Here is a 12,780-nt window from a genome sequence, read left to right as displayed (position 1 = left end):
AACATCTAGATTTGATAGCCTATACTGATGCTGACTGGGCTAGTGATCCAGATGACAGAAGATCAGTAAGTGGATATTGTGTGTTTTTGGGAGACAATTTAGTAGCTTGGAGCTCAAGAAAGCAAGGCATGGTAGCAAGATCGACAGCTGAGTCCGAGTACAGGGCCATAGCTTTGTGTACTACTGAAATCACTTGGATAAATTCTCTGTTTGGTGAATTGGAAATCAAGATGCAAAGAGTTCCAATGATCTTAAGTGATAGCACAAGTGCAGCAGCAATAGCCACAAATCCAGTGTATCACTCAAAGACAAAGCATTTTGAGATAGACCTTCATTTCATTAGAGACAAAGTCACTCAAGGAGAGCTAGAAATCAGTTTTGTAGCCAGTAGAGATCAAGTTGCAGACATACTAACCAAGCCATTGCCTAATTACAAGTTCAGTCAATTTAGAAGCAAACTTAATGTCTTTGACAAGACCTTAAGTTTGAGAGAGGGTGTTGAGAATTCAGACTATGAAGATGAGTCAACAATTGACCCCAAGGCCATGTTGGCACACCACCTGAGCAGTAATATCCAGCAGCCAGCTGATGAAGAAGCTGAGGTGTATTCAATGAGCTAGCAAAACTGTTATGCAGGGGAATATTTTCACGTGAATACTGCAAGCTGGAGTTTCTAGAATGTTTTCAATGATTGGCTAGTGCAGCTGTAATCTTTTGTTTTATTCATTTTTGTTTTCCCTTTGAGCAAGCTACCATTTTTACGTTTAGTATAAATATGTGAAGGATGTGTATATCTTTTTAATGTCATCATAATATATGAAAAGGTTGTTTGTCTTTCTGCTCTGCTTGCATACTTAAGCAATTCATAAGAATTTAAGTATACCATTTAGCTTTTGTTTTTCTATTAATGGGTGTATAAGAAAGACTCCATTTGGTATTGTTACCGGGGGGCGCTACCCGCACTGACGAAGTGCTTGAAACACCTGCAGCCATGATTTATAAGTGGATATGACTTCTGTTTATAATTGTTAGTCTTTGAAACTCGTACATACCAAATACAATAAATTTTTATTTCAAAAATAACAAAGCTTTTGTTATTAAATTTTTTTTAGAAGTATCAAAAGTTAATGTTAATGGATCAATAGATTCTTAAATCATAAATCTTATTTGATCTTATTTGGTATTGAAGTATTGTAAATTCTAAATTAAAATTATTGTGAAAAAAATTATAATTATAAAATAAAAATTAATAATATGTAGTCTATGATGACTTTTTAACAATAATTTTAACAAAAGTAAAAAGGATGTTTTAGCCAGCTTTTGACTAAGATCTCATCCAAACTAGGGGTGACAATATGAGTCGGGATTCGTTTATTCGATTCGATTCGATTCGCATTAAATGAGTTTGGGTTTGAAAAAATGGATTCGTTTAATAAATGGGTGAATTCGATTCGATTCGCTAATTAAACGAATCGAATGCGGGTTTAAAGATTTAGATTCGTCTATTCGTTTAAGATTTGTTTAATAGACATGTCATAAACGAATTGAATACAAGTCAATTCATTTAATTAAATTACTTTTTTATCCTTAAATTTATTTGAAAACTTTTTAAAATTGGGAGGTTAATATTATAATTTTAAGCAATTGGCTAAAGCAAAGTGAAATAGCAATTAGAGCAGCTGGCCCTAATCTCACATTTCACACTCTCTTTCCCTTCATCTCTTAGCAACTCAGCCACGATTTCACAATTTCTCAACCAACAGTCCAGCAGCAGTCATCATCTTGCATAAATCACAGTAAGCTCCACTTCTTTTTCTCTTTTTTATTATTTTTGCATCCAACAAGTGCTACGTTTTGGCTTGGGTTTGTCTTTTATTCATCTTGATTTGGATTTGTCTTTTGAGGATCCACTACTTAGTAGCCATCAATGTTAATTTTTCATTTCTTGCTCAGATAATAAATGAGGGACGTACTGGAAATTCACCCAAGTAACAGTTGGCCAAACCTAGAAGCATATTATGCATCATGAGTACTTAAAATGTTGCCTATTTTTTTCGGCTTTGTAGATTTATCTTGTCTATTTTTTTGGTTTTATAGATTTAATTATTATTTTCTTAATAGTATTGTAAATTTGCTATATATTTAATATTTAAAATTTTACAATGACTATTATCAAAATTGTAGCATGTTAATTATATTTTATTTACTTTTTGGTTTAGGATTTTTATTTTCAAGGTGACAAAGACAAAATGGAGAGAATTAAAGAAATTACCTTACTTTATAATTTGAATTTGAATTATTGTTATTTGTATTATTAGGGATTTGTAATTTGGTATTTGGATGACTGTATATTTAATCATAGAATATGGTTTGGATTATTTATATTTTGTTGTAGGATATTAAATTTGTGGTTTTTTTATATTTTATTTTGCTTAATTTTGTTTATTAATTATATTTTTCTAAATGAATTGTAAACAAATCTTGATTTAATTCGATTCGTTATGGATTCGCAATAGGATAAATAAATAATAAATGCATCCGGATTCGATTCATTCATTAATTCTACTAAATAAATTAAACGAATCGAATCCGTATCCTAAGATTTCTATTCGTTTAATAAACAAATCGAATCCGAATTAGTAGAATTTTGACCCAATTCGTTTACTATTCGATTCGAATTTGATTCGTTTTGCCACCCCTAATCCAAATCATTAAGTGGTTATTCTCACTAGATCTAGGTCAAATATGATTAAAACAAATGAAATTTATAGTTTAACAGGAAATTAGGCTAATTTTGGGTGTAGGTGTATTTTCTGTAGGGTTCGCAAATTGTGGGCTTGGGCCGGGTATGGGCTTTCCATTAATTATGAAATAAATGTTTAATAAAGTAAAAATTTTAAATTAAAGATAATTATCTAATACATAATAGAATAATAGCCTAATATACAAAATATTAGTAACACAACATAATAAATCATAAATACTAATATAAAAAATAATTTAATATTTTGAGTTTTTTTCTTTTTCTAAATTTGATTTATTTTTTCTTTATAAATTAAAAAGCTCATGCTCTTTTGTCCTAGGCCCTTAAACAAGCCAAATTTATGCAGGCTTGATAATGTTTTGCCCACATCCAGGCCCAACCTATGTGGCCCAAGCTTCAGGCTGCGGGCTTGGGCCAACTCATGCTCTTTTGCCAACCTTAATTTTCTAATGTTTGGAATATAAGGTATAGTTAATGTGATCTAGGAGGTGAGCTGTCGTGTTCTAAGTTTGGAATATTATGGCAATCTTGTGTAGCTTATAGGAGTTAATTTAGGAAGTTGACATAGAGAGCTCAAGAGAGCTTCGAGGATAGCTCTAAAGAAGTTATCTGATTAACTCCCTAAGCTTGTAAGATAACTCATGTAAACTCATCTATGAAATACAATATGGATCAAAACCATCATAACAAGTAGAAAAATAGCATAAACAATAAAGAACACGCAAGATTTTATGTGGTTCGGCCCTTTAGTCTATATCTATGGAAGTAACTCATCTTTAATCCGCTATATAAATGAAGTATTATATAATTTGCTCTACAGTATCAACAAAACCTCAATAAAGGTTATTTATGGTGAACAATAGCATGAGAGAGATGTGAATTTTATGAAAATTAGAGAATTTTCTAAGAAAAAAAACAAAAGAAAATGCTCCTTTAAGAGATGGACAGCCAAGATCTTCGATGGAGGTGTAAAAATTGGGGGGAAGAAAATGAGGCAGTCTCTCAAGAAATCAAATCTGAAAGAAAAAAAGCAAGCTTAGAGTTGGATGGAGCAAAAGGAGACAGCCTCTTCAAGATTGAACAGATGGAGCTTATATAGAAGTGTTCCTAAGAGTATTTTGGTAATTTTGAACACATAACGCTCATTTAATGGCTGGCCTCCTTCAGGTGAGGTTATTTGAGTATTTTGCCTTGTGGTCCATTGATAATGACATATATGAATTTAGGAGATAAAAAACCTTCAACCACCATTTTACCTCCACAGTTGGACATGTGGTAGCCTCCTAGCCTTGTGGTCGTGTTGCTTTTCTAGTAGTATCAAAAGGTCACGTGCGTTGTTCACGTGCAGGTCTTAATCGCCAAAATTTAACTTTCAATAATGCTCCTTGATATTGTGTATTTTATCGAAATTACTATTTTTTTTCTAAGAGTTTATCCATGTCTCTCTATCATAACGCCCAGTGAAATAAATTGACTTCCCTTAATTTACTTTCACTGAGTTATTGACCCACGTTAACACCTAAATTTCCCCCTAAACAAAAAATATTATAAAATTTTATTATATAAATAACATATTCAATCAACTTAATTTTCAAACTATAATAATTAATATTTATTAAATATTTTAGTATTGTAAACTATGAACAATAAGTTATAATTACTTAAATTTCAATATCAAACAGTATGTCAAACAATTTAAAAATAATAATAATAATCGATTTGGTGGGCTGTCACTTTATAGGAATGGGTTCCACCCTCTCCATAGGGAACCCAGTGAAAAGAATTTAGATGCCCAATAAGACGACAAAACAATGGCCCGTTACAAGAATCATAATCACAGCTCCAGCAATTTACAAGTATCGCTACCGCTGAAGAATGGAACTTTCAAAATTGAATTCGTTTACATCTAACATCTTTGTTTACAACATTTCGGGGGAGGAGGAAAAAAAAAATTATTTGTTCACAAATTACAGTACGCACAGGGCATTCTCAATTAAGATCTCCATACAAGCAATCTGTTCTAGGCCACATAATCTACCTGGCTGAATAGAGATCATACTGACATACCGTCACCCCTTACCCGGAGGGCCAAGAAATTGACAGATGGGTAATTTTTTGCCTAATCAGGGCTCTATGATTGGTTGACAAAAATGTATCTTTCCATTACAATATTAACTTGTCAGGTCGGTACTCAGCTGTCAGTCACAAGTCTAATAAATTATTCGTTCCCAAAGTCCACAATTGCCATAATGGCAATCGGCAAATGTCCCCAATATGAAATTTTATTCTTGGAAGTTTGGAGAAATAGGTAGACGAACAAACGCTTGGCATCTTATACACAACAAATTATTATTAATATCTGCTGACACACAAATCCCAAGAAGATAAGTCTTGCTGATATTTCTCACCTACCCTCCAACAAAAATCCAAATCCAAACGTTGTAAATTTATTATACAGTACATGAACCAAACACATTTTACAATATAGATAAAAGTCTGAGAGGAAGCTTCCCATTAGAAAAGCAGCAGTAACAGATACACTTAATGATTAATTAACTAGCCATGGATCTGCAACAAACCCAGTTAAGGATTCGGAGAAGCAGCCATGGCTGGTTTTTATTTTACAAACAAAAGCTCATAAAAAGACATCCAACAAAGCCAACCACAAAAGACAAATAGTTCTTTTTATTGATACTACAATTTAAACGACCTCACAGCGCTGCTTTATTATGGGGCATGTTCACGTCTCGTAATCTTCATTAACAGTTACAAGGGTTGCACTTGCAGTTTGGTCCACACTTGCAGCCGCCCTCGGCTCCGAATCCCATCTCGGACCCCTCAGAGTGCCTGATCCCAAGGAGGAAAAAAAAATTAAAAAAATAAAATCAAATACAGTCCAAACCTATCCATCATTTGGGTCCCTGAATTTATATAAAAATACAAATAATGACACCGTTTGGATTCCTTTTCCATGCAGGCTAATGTAACGTCAGATTACTTTAAATCAGTTGATAAAAATCAATAATTTAACACACAGTTCTGTAACGACTGCACATTTACGTACATCTTGACAGGAGCAACACCGAGGACGAGGGTCTCGGTGGCGACGGTGGTGCTCTCAAAGGATCTCAAGTCAGGGTACATGGCGCTACTGCATGTCCAAAAAACGAATTAAAAAAAAAAAGACTACAGTTTGTGGGATGAATTTAATTAAATAAAAGGGATTGGATAAATGGAAAGCGTAACGTACCCGCCGCAGCCGCCGCCGCACTTGCAGCTAGAACCACAGCCACAGTTTCCACCACAGCCAGACATTTTTTGTTTTCCTTTGGTGATATAACGATGAGAAGATTTGCAGACAAATAGATCGAAATCAGATTACTGGGATGAGTGCTGCTGCAGGGACCTTGACCAGTATTTATAGTGCGGTTGGTGAATGAAGTTGTGGATCTCCACCGTACACGTGGATGGATCTTAAAGCGATTGCGTCTTTGATGCCGCACGACCGCACGGTAGAGTATTAGATGTCGTTTTGCCCACGTCCACGTAATATTTTGACATTGTAAAATAATAATAAAATTAATTCTGGCCCCTCGTTTCTGTCGTCAATTAATTAAATAAACAAATAAACGCACTGTTCTGGGGATTATTCGGTGGGATGATAATTGAGAAGTCCGCTCCGCTCCCGTTCCTGTGTCCCTGTGCCTGTCCCTGACGAAGAGGTTTTTTTCATGGAGCCCCCTGCGTTGCGTTGATGTAACGTACATCCACACACAGCAACAATATTTATGATGAAATCTATTATTGTTGCTGTGTATGACGTACGTTACGTAGCATTGGCCTTTTTGAATTGATTTTCTCGTGCAATATTATAAATATAAACATGCAATTTTATTATTGAGGTTTTGTGTGGTTATACTTGCCCCTCATGAAAGCTTGGTTTCATCTTTCACACGTTGAGAGATTTGAGGTCTCGTGAAGGAGGGGGAGATTGAAAAATATAAAGATAGTTTTTTTTTTAAAAAAAAAGGGAGATAGGTATTTTTTTTTCCTAAAAAAAGGATATCTTATTTTTAAATTATCTTTTAATTATATTTATTATAAATTAAATAAATCATAATAATTCAAATTCAAATAAAAATTTAAGTGTTAGAAATAAGAAAATATATATTTTGGACTGAATAAAAAATAATAATACAATATTTTCTTTATACATATATTTTATAATAAATATATATTTTATATTTCTAAGATAAATTAGCGAATGAACAACCTATTTACCTTCCTTTTCCTATTAATTTTTGGTGTCTTTAACTATTATAAAAACTGCATAAAAATAAATGGTATACACTTATTTAAGTAGAGAGAAAATTGACAACCTCCCACCTCCCACTTACTATATCCAAATTTACATAATTTTATTAAATGTCGGTCCCACAATACATATCCTACATCGAAAAGTCCACTAAATAATATCGAAATGTAACAAAGCTAACCCATAATGAGATACATGAATACTCTTTTTTTTTTTGTTTGGAGGAGATACATGAATACTTGAAAAAGGTAAAAGACATTCAAGTTACCCACTAGACAAAAGTCGCAAAAGCCAAAGAAAAGGAGAGACCGAGACGTGAAATGTTGATTTTCTTTTAAGTTAAACAATAGATCAAATTATAAAAAGCAGGCCAACTTACGGAGGCTATAATAAAGTCATTTCATTTTGCCTGTCAAAATCTCAAGCCTTAACCATCAAAAATGGGAATATCGAAATAGTCTTGTAGGGCCCCTGGAAATTTATTCAAAGTAATCATCTTCGAGGCAAGTAATTAACAATAATCATCTTTTTTCGGGTCGGCAAACAGCCTCACAAAAAAGAATGCATGAAGCTCTCAAAAACTTTGAGGCAATGGGTTGGGTTGAGAATCTATTTTTCTGTTATTTTGAAATTGAGTAGGGTATTCATCTCTCCTTCTAATCTGAATAAAACAGATTTTCTTTCAATATTTTTAAGAATTAAATTATAGCCCTAATAAAATTTTCGGTTACATCAACAGATTTTCTATTGTATACTTACACATCAAAGTTAAAAAAAAAAAAAAAAAAAAAAAAAAAAAAAAGAAGAGGCATGGAGCATGCATCTTTCTCTTTTTCATAAATAAATGCAATCATCAAAATGGTTAGCATTTGACTGATTCTTCGAGGCAATAAGATTTGTAAGTTCTTAGAAGTTATCACCATTTTTCAATGAGATTTTAATATGCTAAAAGTTACGCATTTATATGGTGTATATTTTTCTTCTATAACCTTCTATTCTTTTGAGTGACCCTAATGCATTTGACTTCCTAAATCTTTGTATTTTTAGTCTTTCATTTCATGGAAACCGCGAGAAAATGCTAGAATCGTCGTTTTAAGAAATTTTCATTCTCTATAATTTGCTTGCGTGAATGCCTCAATTCTGCTTTGATGCTGCGAGATGATTATGTAACTTGATGTTTACACGCTCACCCTCTGCTTAAGTATGATCATTCTTTACCACCCCAGCCCAGGCTTATACGCCAAGGCTTAATATGTAAAGGACAAAGAATACCCATTTTCTTTTAACATAGTTTCTCCGGAGATTATTGCTTCGCAAAGAATTAGATTGTTTTGTGAATCGATCAACAATGAAATTTCTCAGCTGCCCTTTTGCTGCGAAAAGAGATGTTTGAGTGATCAGTAAGGTGCACTAAGCTTTCGCTGCACGCCCATTTTCCATTTTTCGCAGCAATTTATCAAACACTTTTTGCTTTGGTTATTGTCTTGAGCTTTTTCTTTGTGGGCAATAAGAAAGCGACGATTCCATCGTCAACTCCAAAGTGCATATGCGGTCCTGATGAAGATGATGGGATCCCCTGTTTGTGGCATTTGCTTGTGGGCCTCAAATTGATTGTATCCCCTGTTTGTGGCATTTGCTTTTCTTTTCAACTTGTTATTCCCTCTTAAAATTTATTCACTTACCCTTTCTCTTTTATGTTCGCTAGCAACAACTTTTTTCTTCTGGAACAAGAACAAAATTATATCATAAATTAATCCTTGATTATGTATAAATTATCACCTGTGAAGGTTCCTTGTGTCAATGTCCTGTTTTAGGATTAAATTACGTCGCAAGGTAGCCGGATTCCCAGTCTTATGTTCGTATTGTAAATTACTTTTTCTCAACTTATTGATATATTATGTATAAAAATGCTATTAGAAGACTTGTGGTATCAACAATGAAAAATTTGTAAGTGTAATAAAAAAAAAACTAAAATTTTTAAAAAGTTAAAACCGCTGTGCTTAAACTACTTCGCATGTAGATTAGCACTCTTCTTAATTATTGCAGTTCGTGGAAAGTAGTAACAGGATTTGAACAATAATTCTACCTTGAAATTTGCATTGATCGAATTCTTAAACAAAAAGGTAAATTTTCTTGTGGGACTGATAAGTGGCCGGGTTCAATTATTTCGAGGGCAGCAATAGAACGGGAAGAACCCACCATCGATGAAGCTTTAACTTTCATATGTCAAGTGGACCTCAGCTGAGCATTGGTGCTTGTGGCCAGGCCTGGGCTCCATGAAGTTGTCACATTCTCATTGGTCAGAGTACAATAATGAACATTAACATTACTTCCAACTTTAGCTGGTGGTGAGAAAAAAAAGACACAGTAAAGGATCAATCAAATTTCCGAAGTTCAGCACTTTAGCTGGCTGCCAGCAGCACTAAATTATCGGTTCTGCTGCCTGCATTAAAACAATTGTTAACATAGTTTGACGTTTTAGATTTTTTTTTTCTTTTTCTTTTTGGAATAGACCCCTTCGGATATTCTTGTTTTCAAGACTCACAATTCACAGGCAGGAAAATATCTTTAACGAGGGCAACTTCTTCTAGTTGCAAGACATGTAACTTTTCGATTGAGAAAAACCAGCAGACAGCACACCAGAAACTACAACTTTCACGGACCACTATCTGAAAGAAACAATAGAATATGAACAAAAGCACCAGCAGTTACATCTGGAAAATGACTCTGAATTTACAAATCGAGTCGAGTCCGAAAGCAACTCCAATGCCATTCGAAACAGAAACAACCCAGATGACGTTCAACTCCATGCCATTGCCAAGCACTAAATACTACAGAAAGGAAAAGAAATATAATTAATTAATTTATTTATTTAAGTAATTCATTGTTTCTCTTTTGCTATGAAAGTGGGTGCCAAAGCCTAATCCACATGAATTTTATCTAAACTAAGTCTTTCAGATTTTTCACCATTCACAAGCATTCTAAGACCAACTTTCAGCTCGGGCACTCCTTCCTCTAAGACAGCGCACACTGGATAGATAGGAACACCTTGCACTCTTCTTTCCAGTTCTTCATACACTTCTTCAGCCCCGTCTTCATCAATTTTATTCGCTACAACTAAGGACGGCCGATCAGATAAACCTTCCTGATGGTGCTCCAGCTCTATAATTAAATCTCTAAGCTGTTTCCACGGTTTTATACCCTTTCTACCGTCCAAACCAGAAGCTAAGTCTACTACATAGGCCAGAACTTTTGTGCGTTCTATGTGCCGTAGGAAAGCATGTCCAAGCCCACGATTTTCATGGGCACCCTTTATGAGTCCTGGAATGTCAGCAACTGTAATTTGTATGTCATCAAAGTTCATGTTCCCTAAATTCGGCCTAAGAGTTGTAAAGGAATAGTGGCCTACTGCAGGCTTAGCCCTTGATATGGCCCCTAGAAGAGTACTTTTACCAGCACTAGGCATCCCCACAAGGCCCACATCGGCAATGCTCTTGAGTTCAAGTATAAGTTCCGACTCTGAACCAGGCTCACCAGCAACAAGGGAGGATTGATCATCACTGGCTAATTTAGGATCAGAAGGACCATTCTTGTAGGACTTGGACTTCATAACCATAGGCTTTTTTGAAACACTTGGGCAACACACATTGCCCAAACCACCCTCCCCCCCATAAGCAATTATGACTCGCTGACCTTGTTTGGTTAATTCTGCAATGTTATATTGTATTTGTTTTTCACCTTCCTGCTCAGCTTGAGTGGCATGCTGCAGGTTTGTTGATGCCTTCGATGTAATTTCAGTATGAGAAGATGAACTATCATTCTTACATGTAGACATGACTTCCTCTGGAGCACTTGGGTTCTGAATGGTAGTCTGCTGATTAGATAGTGAAGGATCATCAACAAGTGAGCCTGGTTGTTCCCACGGATCCAAATCTGATTCTGAACGATTGTCAACCATAGATGGAATTTCACCCTCTATAAGATGAATAACAGTCCCAACTGGCACCAGGACAACCTACCAGATAAACAATCATTCAATGAATTTTAATTAAATGGCCTAATAATAAAAGCTATTACACCATCTGCAGGTAAAGAGAGCAGCCAAACAGAACCTTGTCTTCCCCGCATGTTCCTATCATATTCTTTGGAGCTCCATGCCCCCCCTTCCCAGCTCTCTGCAGCACAGCATAACTATCAATCACTTCAATGCTAGACTGGCAAGCTAATCTATTGTTCACGATGACAAAAAGATGAGAGTAACATACAAGGTGATGTTGCAAACTGCGGAAGTCCCAAACTGAAGGAGCACACTCAAGTATCACATCACCACCTCTTCCACCATTCCCACCTACATTAGTTAGCACTACTTAAACACCATTTCACCGAATAAATCATTTCTAACTCACAAAACTTACCAGATTATCAATGATCGCCTATCTTGACATGCACAGAGAGTAAAGGCAGAAACAAAGCAGTCAAAGAAGACAACAGTAATGCTACTATAAACAACAATTAAAAGAAATTAACATAACTCAATGCTTAATAGAAGGATGATTTTTTCCATAAAGCTATCATATGTGACCCACCATCAGGTTTACCACGGCGAAGATGCCGGCTACGGCGAAAGCTACAACAACCACTGCCACCATCGCCTCCTTTGGCATATATCGTAAACCTATCTCTCATTCTAGTTTCCTGCAGAAACATCCCAAATATTTCAACAAAAATAAAGGTAAACAAAATGCTCAGAAAAAAATATGAATGAGCATGTTTTTTTAAAAGGGAACCCGGGGGGGGGGGGGGGGGAGGAGGGGGGAACCTGCAAAGGAGTAGCTTTCGTCTTCTTCAGAGAATCATCAGAGTAAGAACACACTGACACAAAAATCCATGGTGATTTTGAAGATCTGTGAAAGAATTCCAGGTGCCAAACGGATTTTGCACGTTGCATCCACATTTGTCTCCCAGTTAAATCAGTTATCGCCTCCCAAAATGTAAATTTTACAAACCGATGAACGTTACAAACTCAAACTTACTGTTCAATTAGCGTCTCTAAAATGCTTGTGACCTAAAACAAAAAAAAAAAGAGAAAATTAAAACATTAATTTCGGTGAGGCATTTCATCAAGCATAACTGTATTTGACAAACTCAAATCCTATGTCCAACCTCTCATAAAGCAAACATGAATGAGAAAATGAAGAATACCCAGTTCATTGTTTATAGAAAAAAGAAACAGAAAATGGAAATTAGGAGATTGGAAGCTGCTGCAGGTTTTGTCTTGGATAGTTCGAGTGAAATATTCAAACGCAATACTTCCCCCCCACCCCCCTAAAGAAAACACAGGAAAGTAAACAAGACGATCGTAGAATACCCTTAAATTTTAGGAACCCGGCTTTTCTTTCGACATCAGAATCACCATTTCCAGCGCTGTTCAGGCATTGCCGTCTGACGCAAAGTCGCAAACACAATGGTTTTAGGGGGGGTTTATAAAATTTTCATTTCTCCCCGAAACATAATTGAATTGGGCCACACTTATGGACTACCATTGAATTGGACCATTTGAAATAACGACTCGAAGGTTATTATACGCTTGTTTCTAGTTGTTTTGTTTATTTATTAAATAATGTTGTGCTTAATTTCAAAGTTACATGCACATTGCCTAGCATAGCAATCTTAAAACACTAACGATAGAGATACAAAATCT

General features: G+C 35.1%; 2 protein-coding genes across 3 annotated transcripts; both read right to left on the bottom strand.

Moving 5' to 3' along the window:
- Positions 1–5,192: 5,192 nt before the first annotated feature.
- On the bottom strand, positions 5,193–6,168 carry LOC18034808 (metallothionein-like protein type 2). Its single transcript, XM_024179351.1, has 3 exons — positions 6,015–6,168; positions 5,829–5,915; positions 5,193–5,611 (listed from the first exon to the last, which is right to left on the bottom strand). The coding sequence occupies exons 1-3, from the start codon at positions 6,077–6,079 to the stop codon at positions 5,524–5,526; spliced, it is 240 nt and encodes a 79-aa protein (XP_024035119.1). The 5' UTR covers positions 6,080–6,168; the 3' UTR covers positions 5,193–5,523.
- Positions 6,169–9,633: 3,465 nt separating this feature from the next.
- On the bottom strand, positions 9,634–12,578 carry LOC112096238 (probable GTP-binding protein OBGM, mitochondrial). 2 transcript variants are annotated; one of them, XM_024179505.1, is made up of 7 exons: positions 12,448–12,578; positions 12,113–12,144; positions 11,899–11,983; positions 11,666–11,774; positions 11,345–11,427; positions 11,192–11,254; positions 9,634–11,094 (listed from the first exon to the last, which is right to left on the bottom strand). In XM_024179505.1, exons 4-7 carry the CDS (start codon positions 11,763–11,765, stop codon positions 10,000–10,002), a joined length of 1,341 nt encoding a protein of 446 aa, XP_024035273.1. In that variant the 5' UTR covers positions 11,766–11,774; positions 11,899–11,983; positions 12,113–12,144; positions 12,448–12,578; the 3' UTR covers positions 9,634–9,999. The 2 variants fall into 2 exon arrangements, with proteins under 2 accessions (XP_024035273.1, XP_024035272.1); XM_024179504.1 differs by having other exon boundaries at positions 11,899–12,144.
- Positions 12,579–12,780: the final 202 nt, after the last annotated feature.

The sequence above is a fragment of the Citrus clementina genome, unplaced genomic scaffold (assembly GCF_000493195.1).
Source record: "Citrus clementina cultivar Clemenules unplaced genomic scaffold, Citrus_clementina_v1.0 scaffold_8, whole genome shotgun sequence".
Taxonomy (NCBI): Eukaryota; Viridiplantae; Streptophyta; class Magnoliopsida; order Sapindales; family Rutaceae; genus Citrus; species Citrus x clementina.
Note: the sequence above shows the minus strand (reverse complement) of the source record. Positions and strands in the feature narration are given on the sequence as shown.

What these genes read in the sequence shown, in the direction of transcription:
- LOC18034808 (XM_024179351.1), bottom strand. Translation starts at nt 6,079, where the DNA reads ATGTCTGGCTGTGGTGGAAACTGTGGCTGTGGTTCTAGCTGCAAGTGC. An exon ending in TGCGGCGGCGGCTGCGGCGG is followed by an intron (nt 5,916 to 6,014) that starts GTACGTTACGCT and finishes TTGGACATGCAG; the next exon opens with TAGCGCCATGTACCCTGACT. An exon ending in GGTGTTGCTCCTGTCAAGAT is followed by an intron (nt 5,612 to 5,828) that starts GTACGTAAATGT and finishes CCTTGGGATCAG; the next exon opens with GCACTCTGAGGGGTCCGAGA.
- LOC112096238 (XM_024179504.1), bottom strand. Translation starts at nt 12,033, where the DNA reads ATGTGGATGCAACGTGCAAAATCCGTTTGGCACCTGGAATTCTTTCAC. An exon ending in CGAAAGCTACTCCTTTGCAG is followed by an intron (nt 11,775 to 11,898) that starts GTTCCCCCCTCC and finishes ATGTTTCTGCAG; the next exon opens with GAAACTAGAATGAGAGATAG. An exon ending in GAACATGCGGGGAAGACAAG is followed by an intron (nt 11,095 to 11,191) that starts GTTCTGTTTGGC and finishes TTTATCTGGTAG; the next exon opens with GTTGTCCTGGTGCCAGTTGG.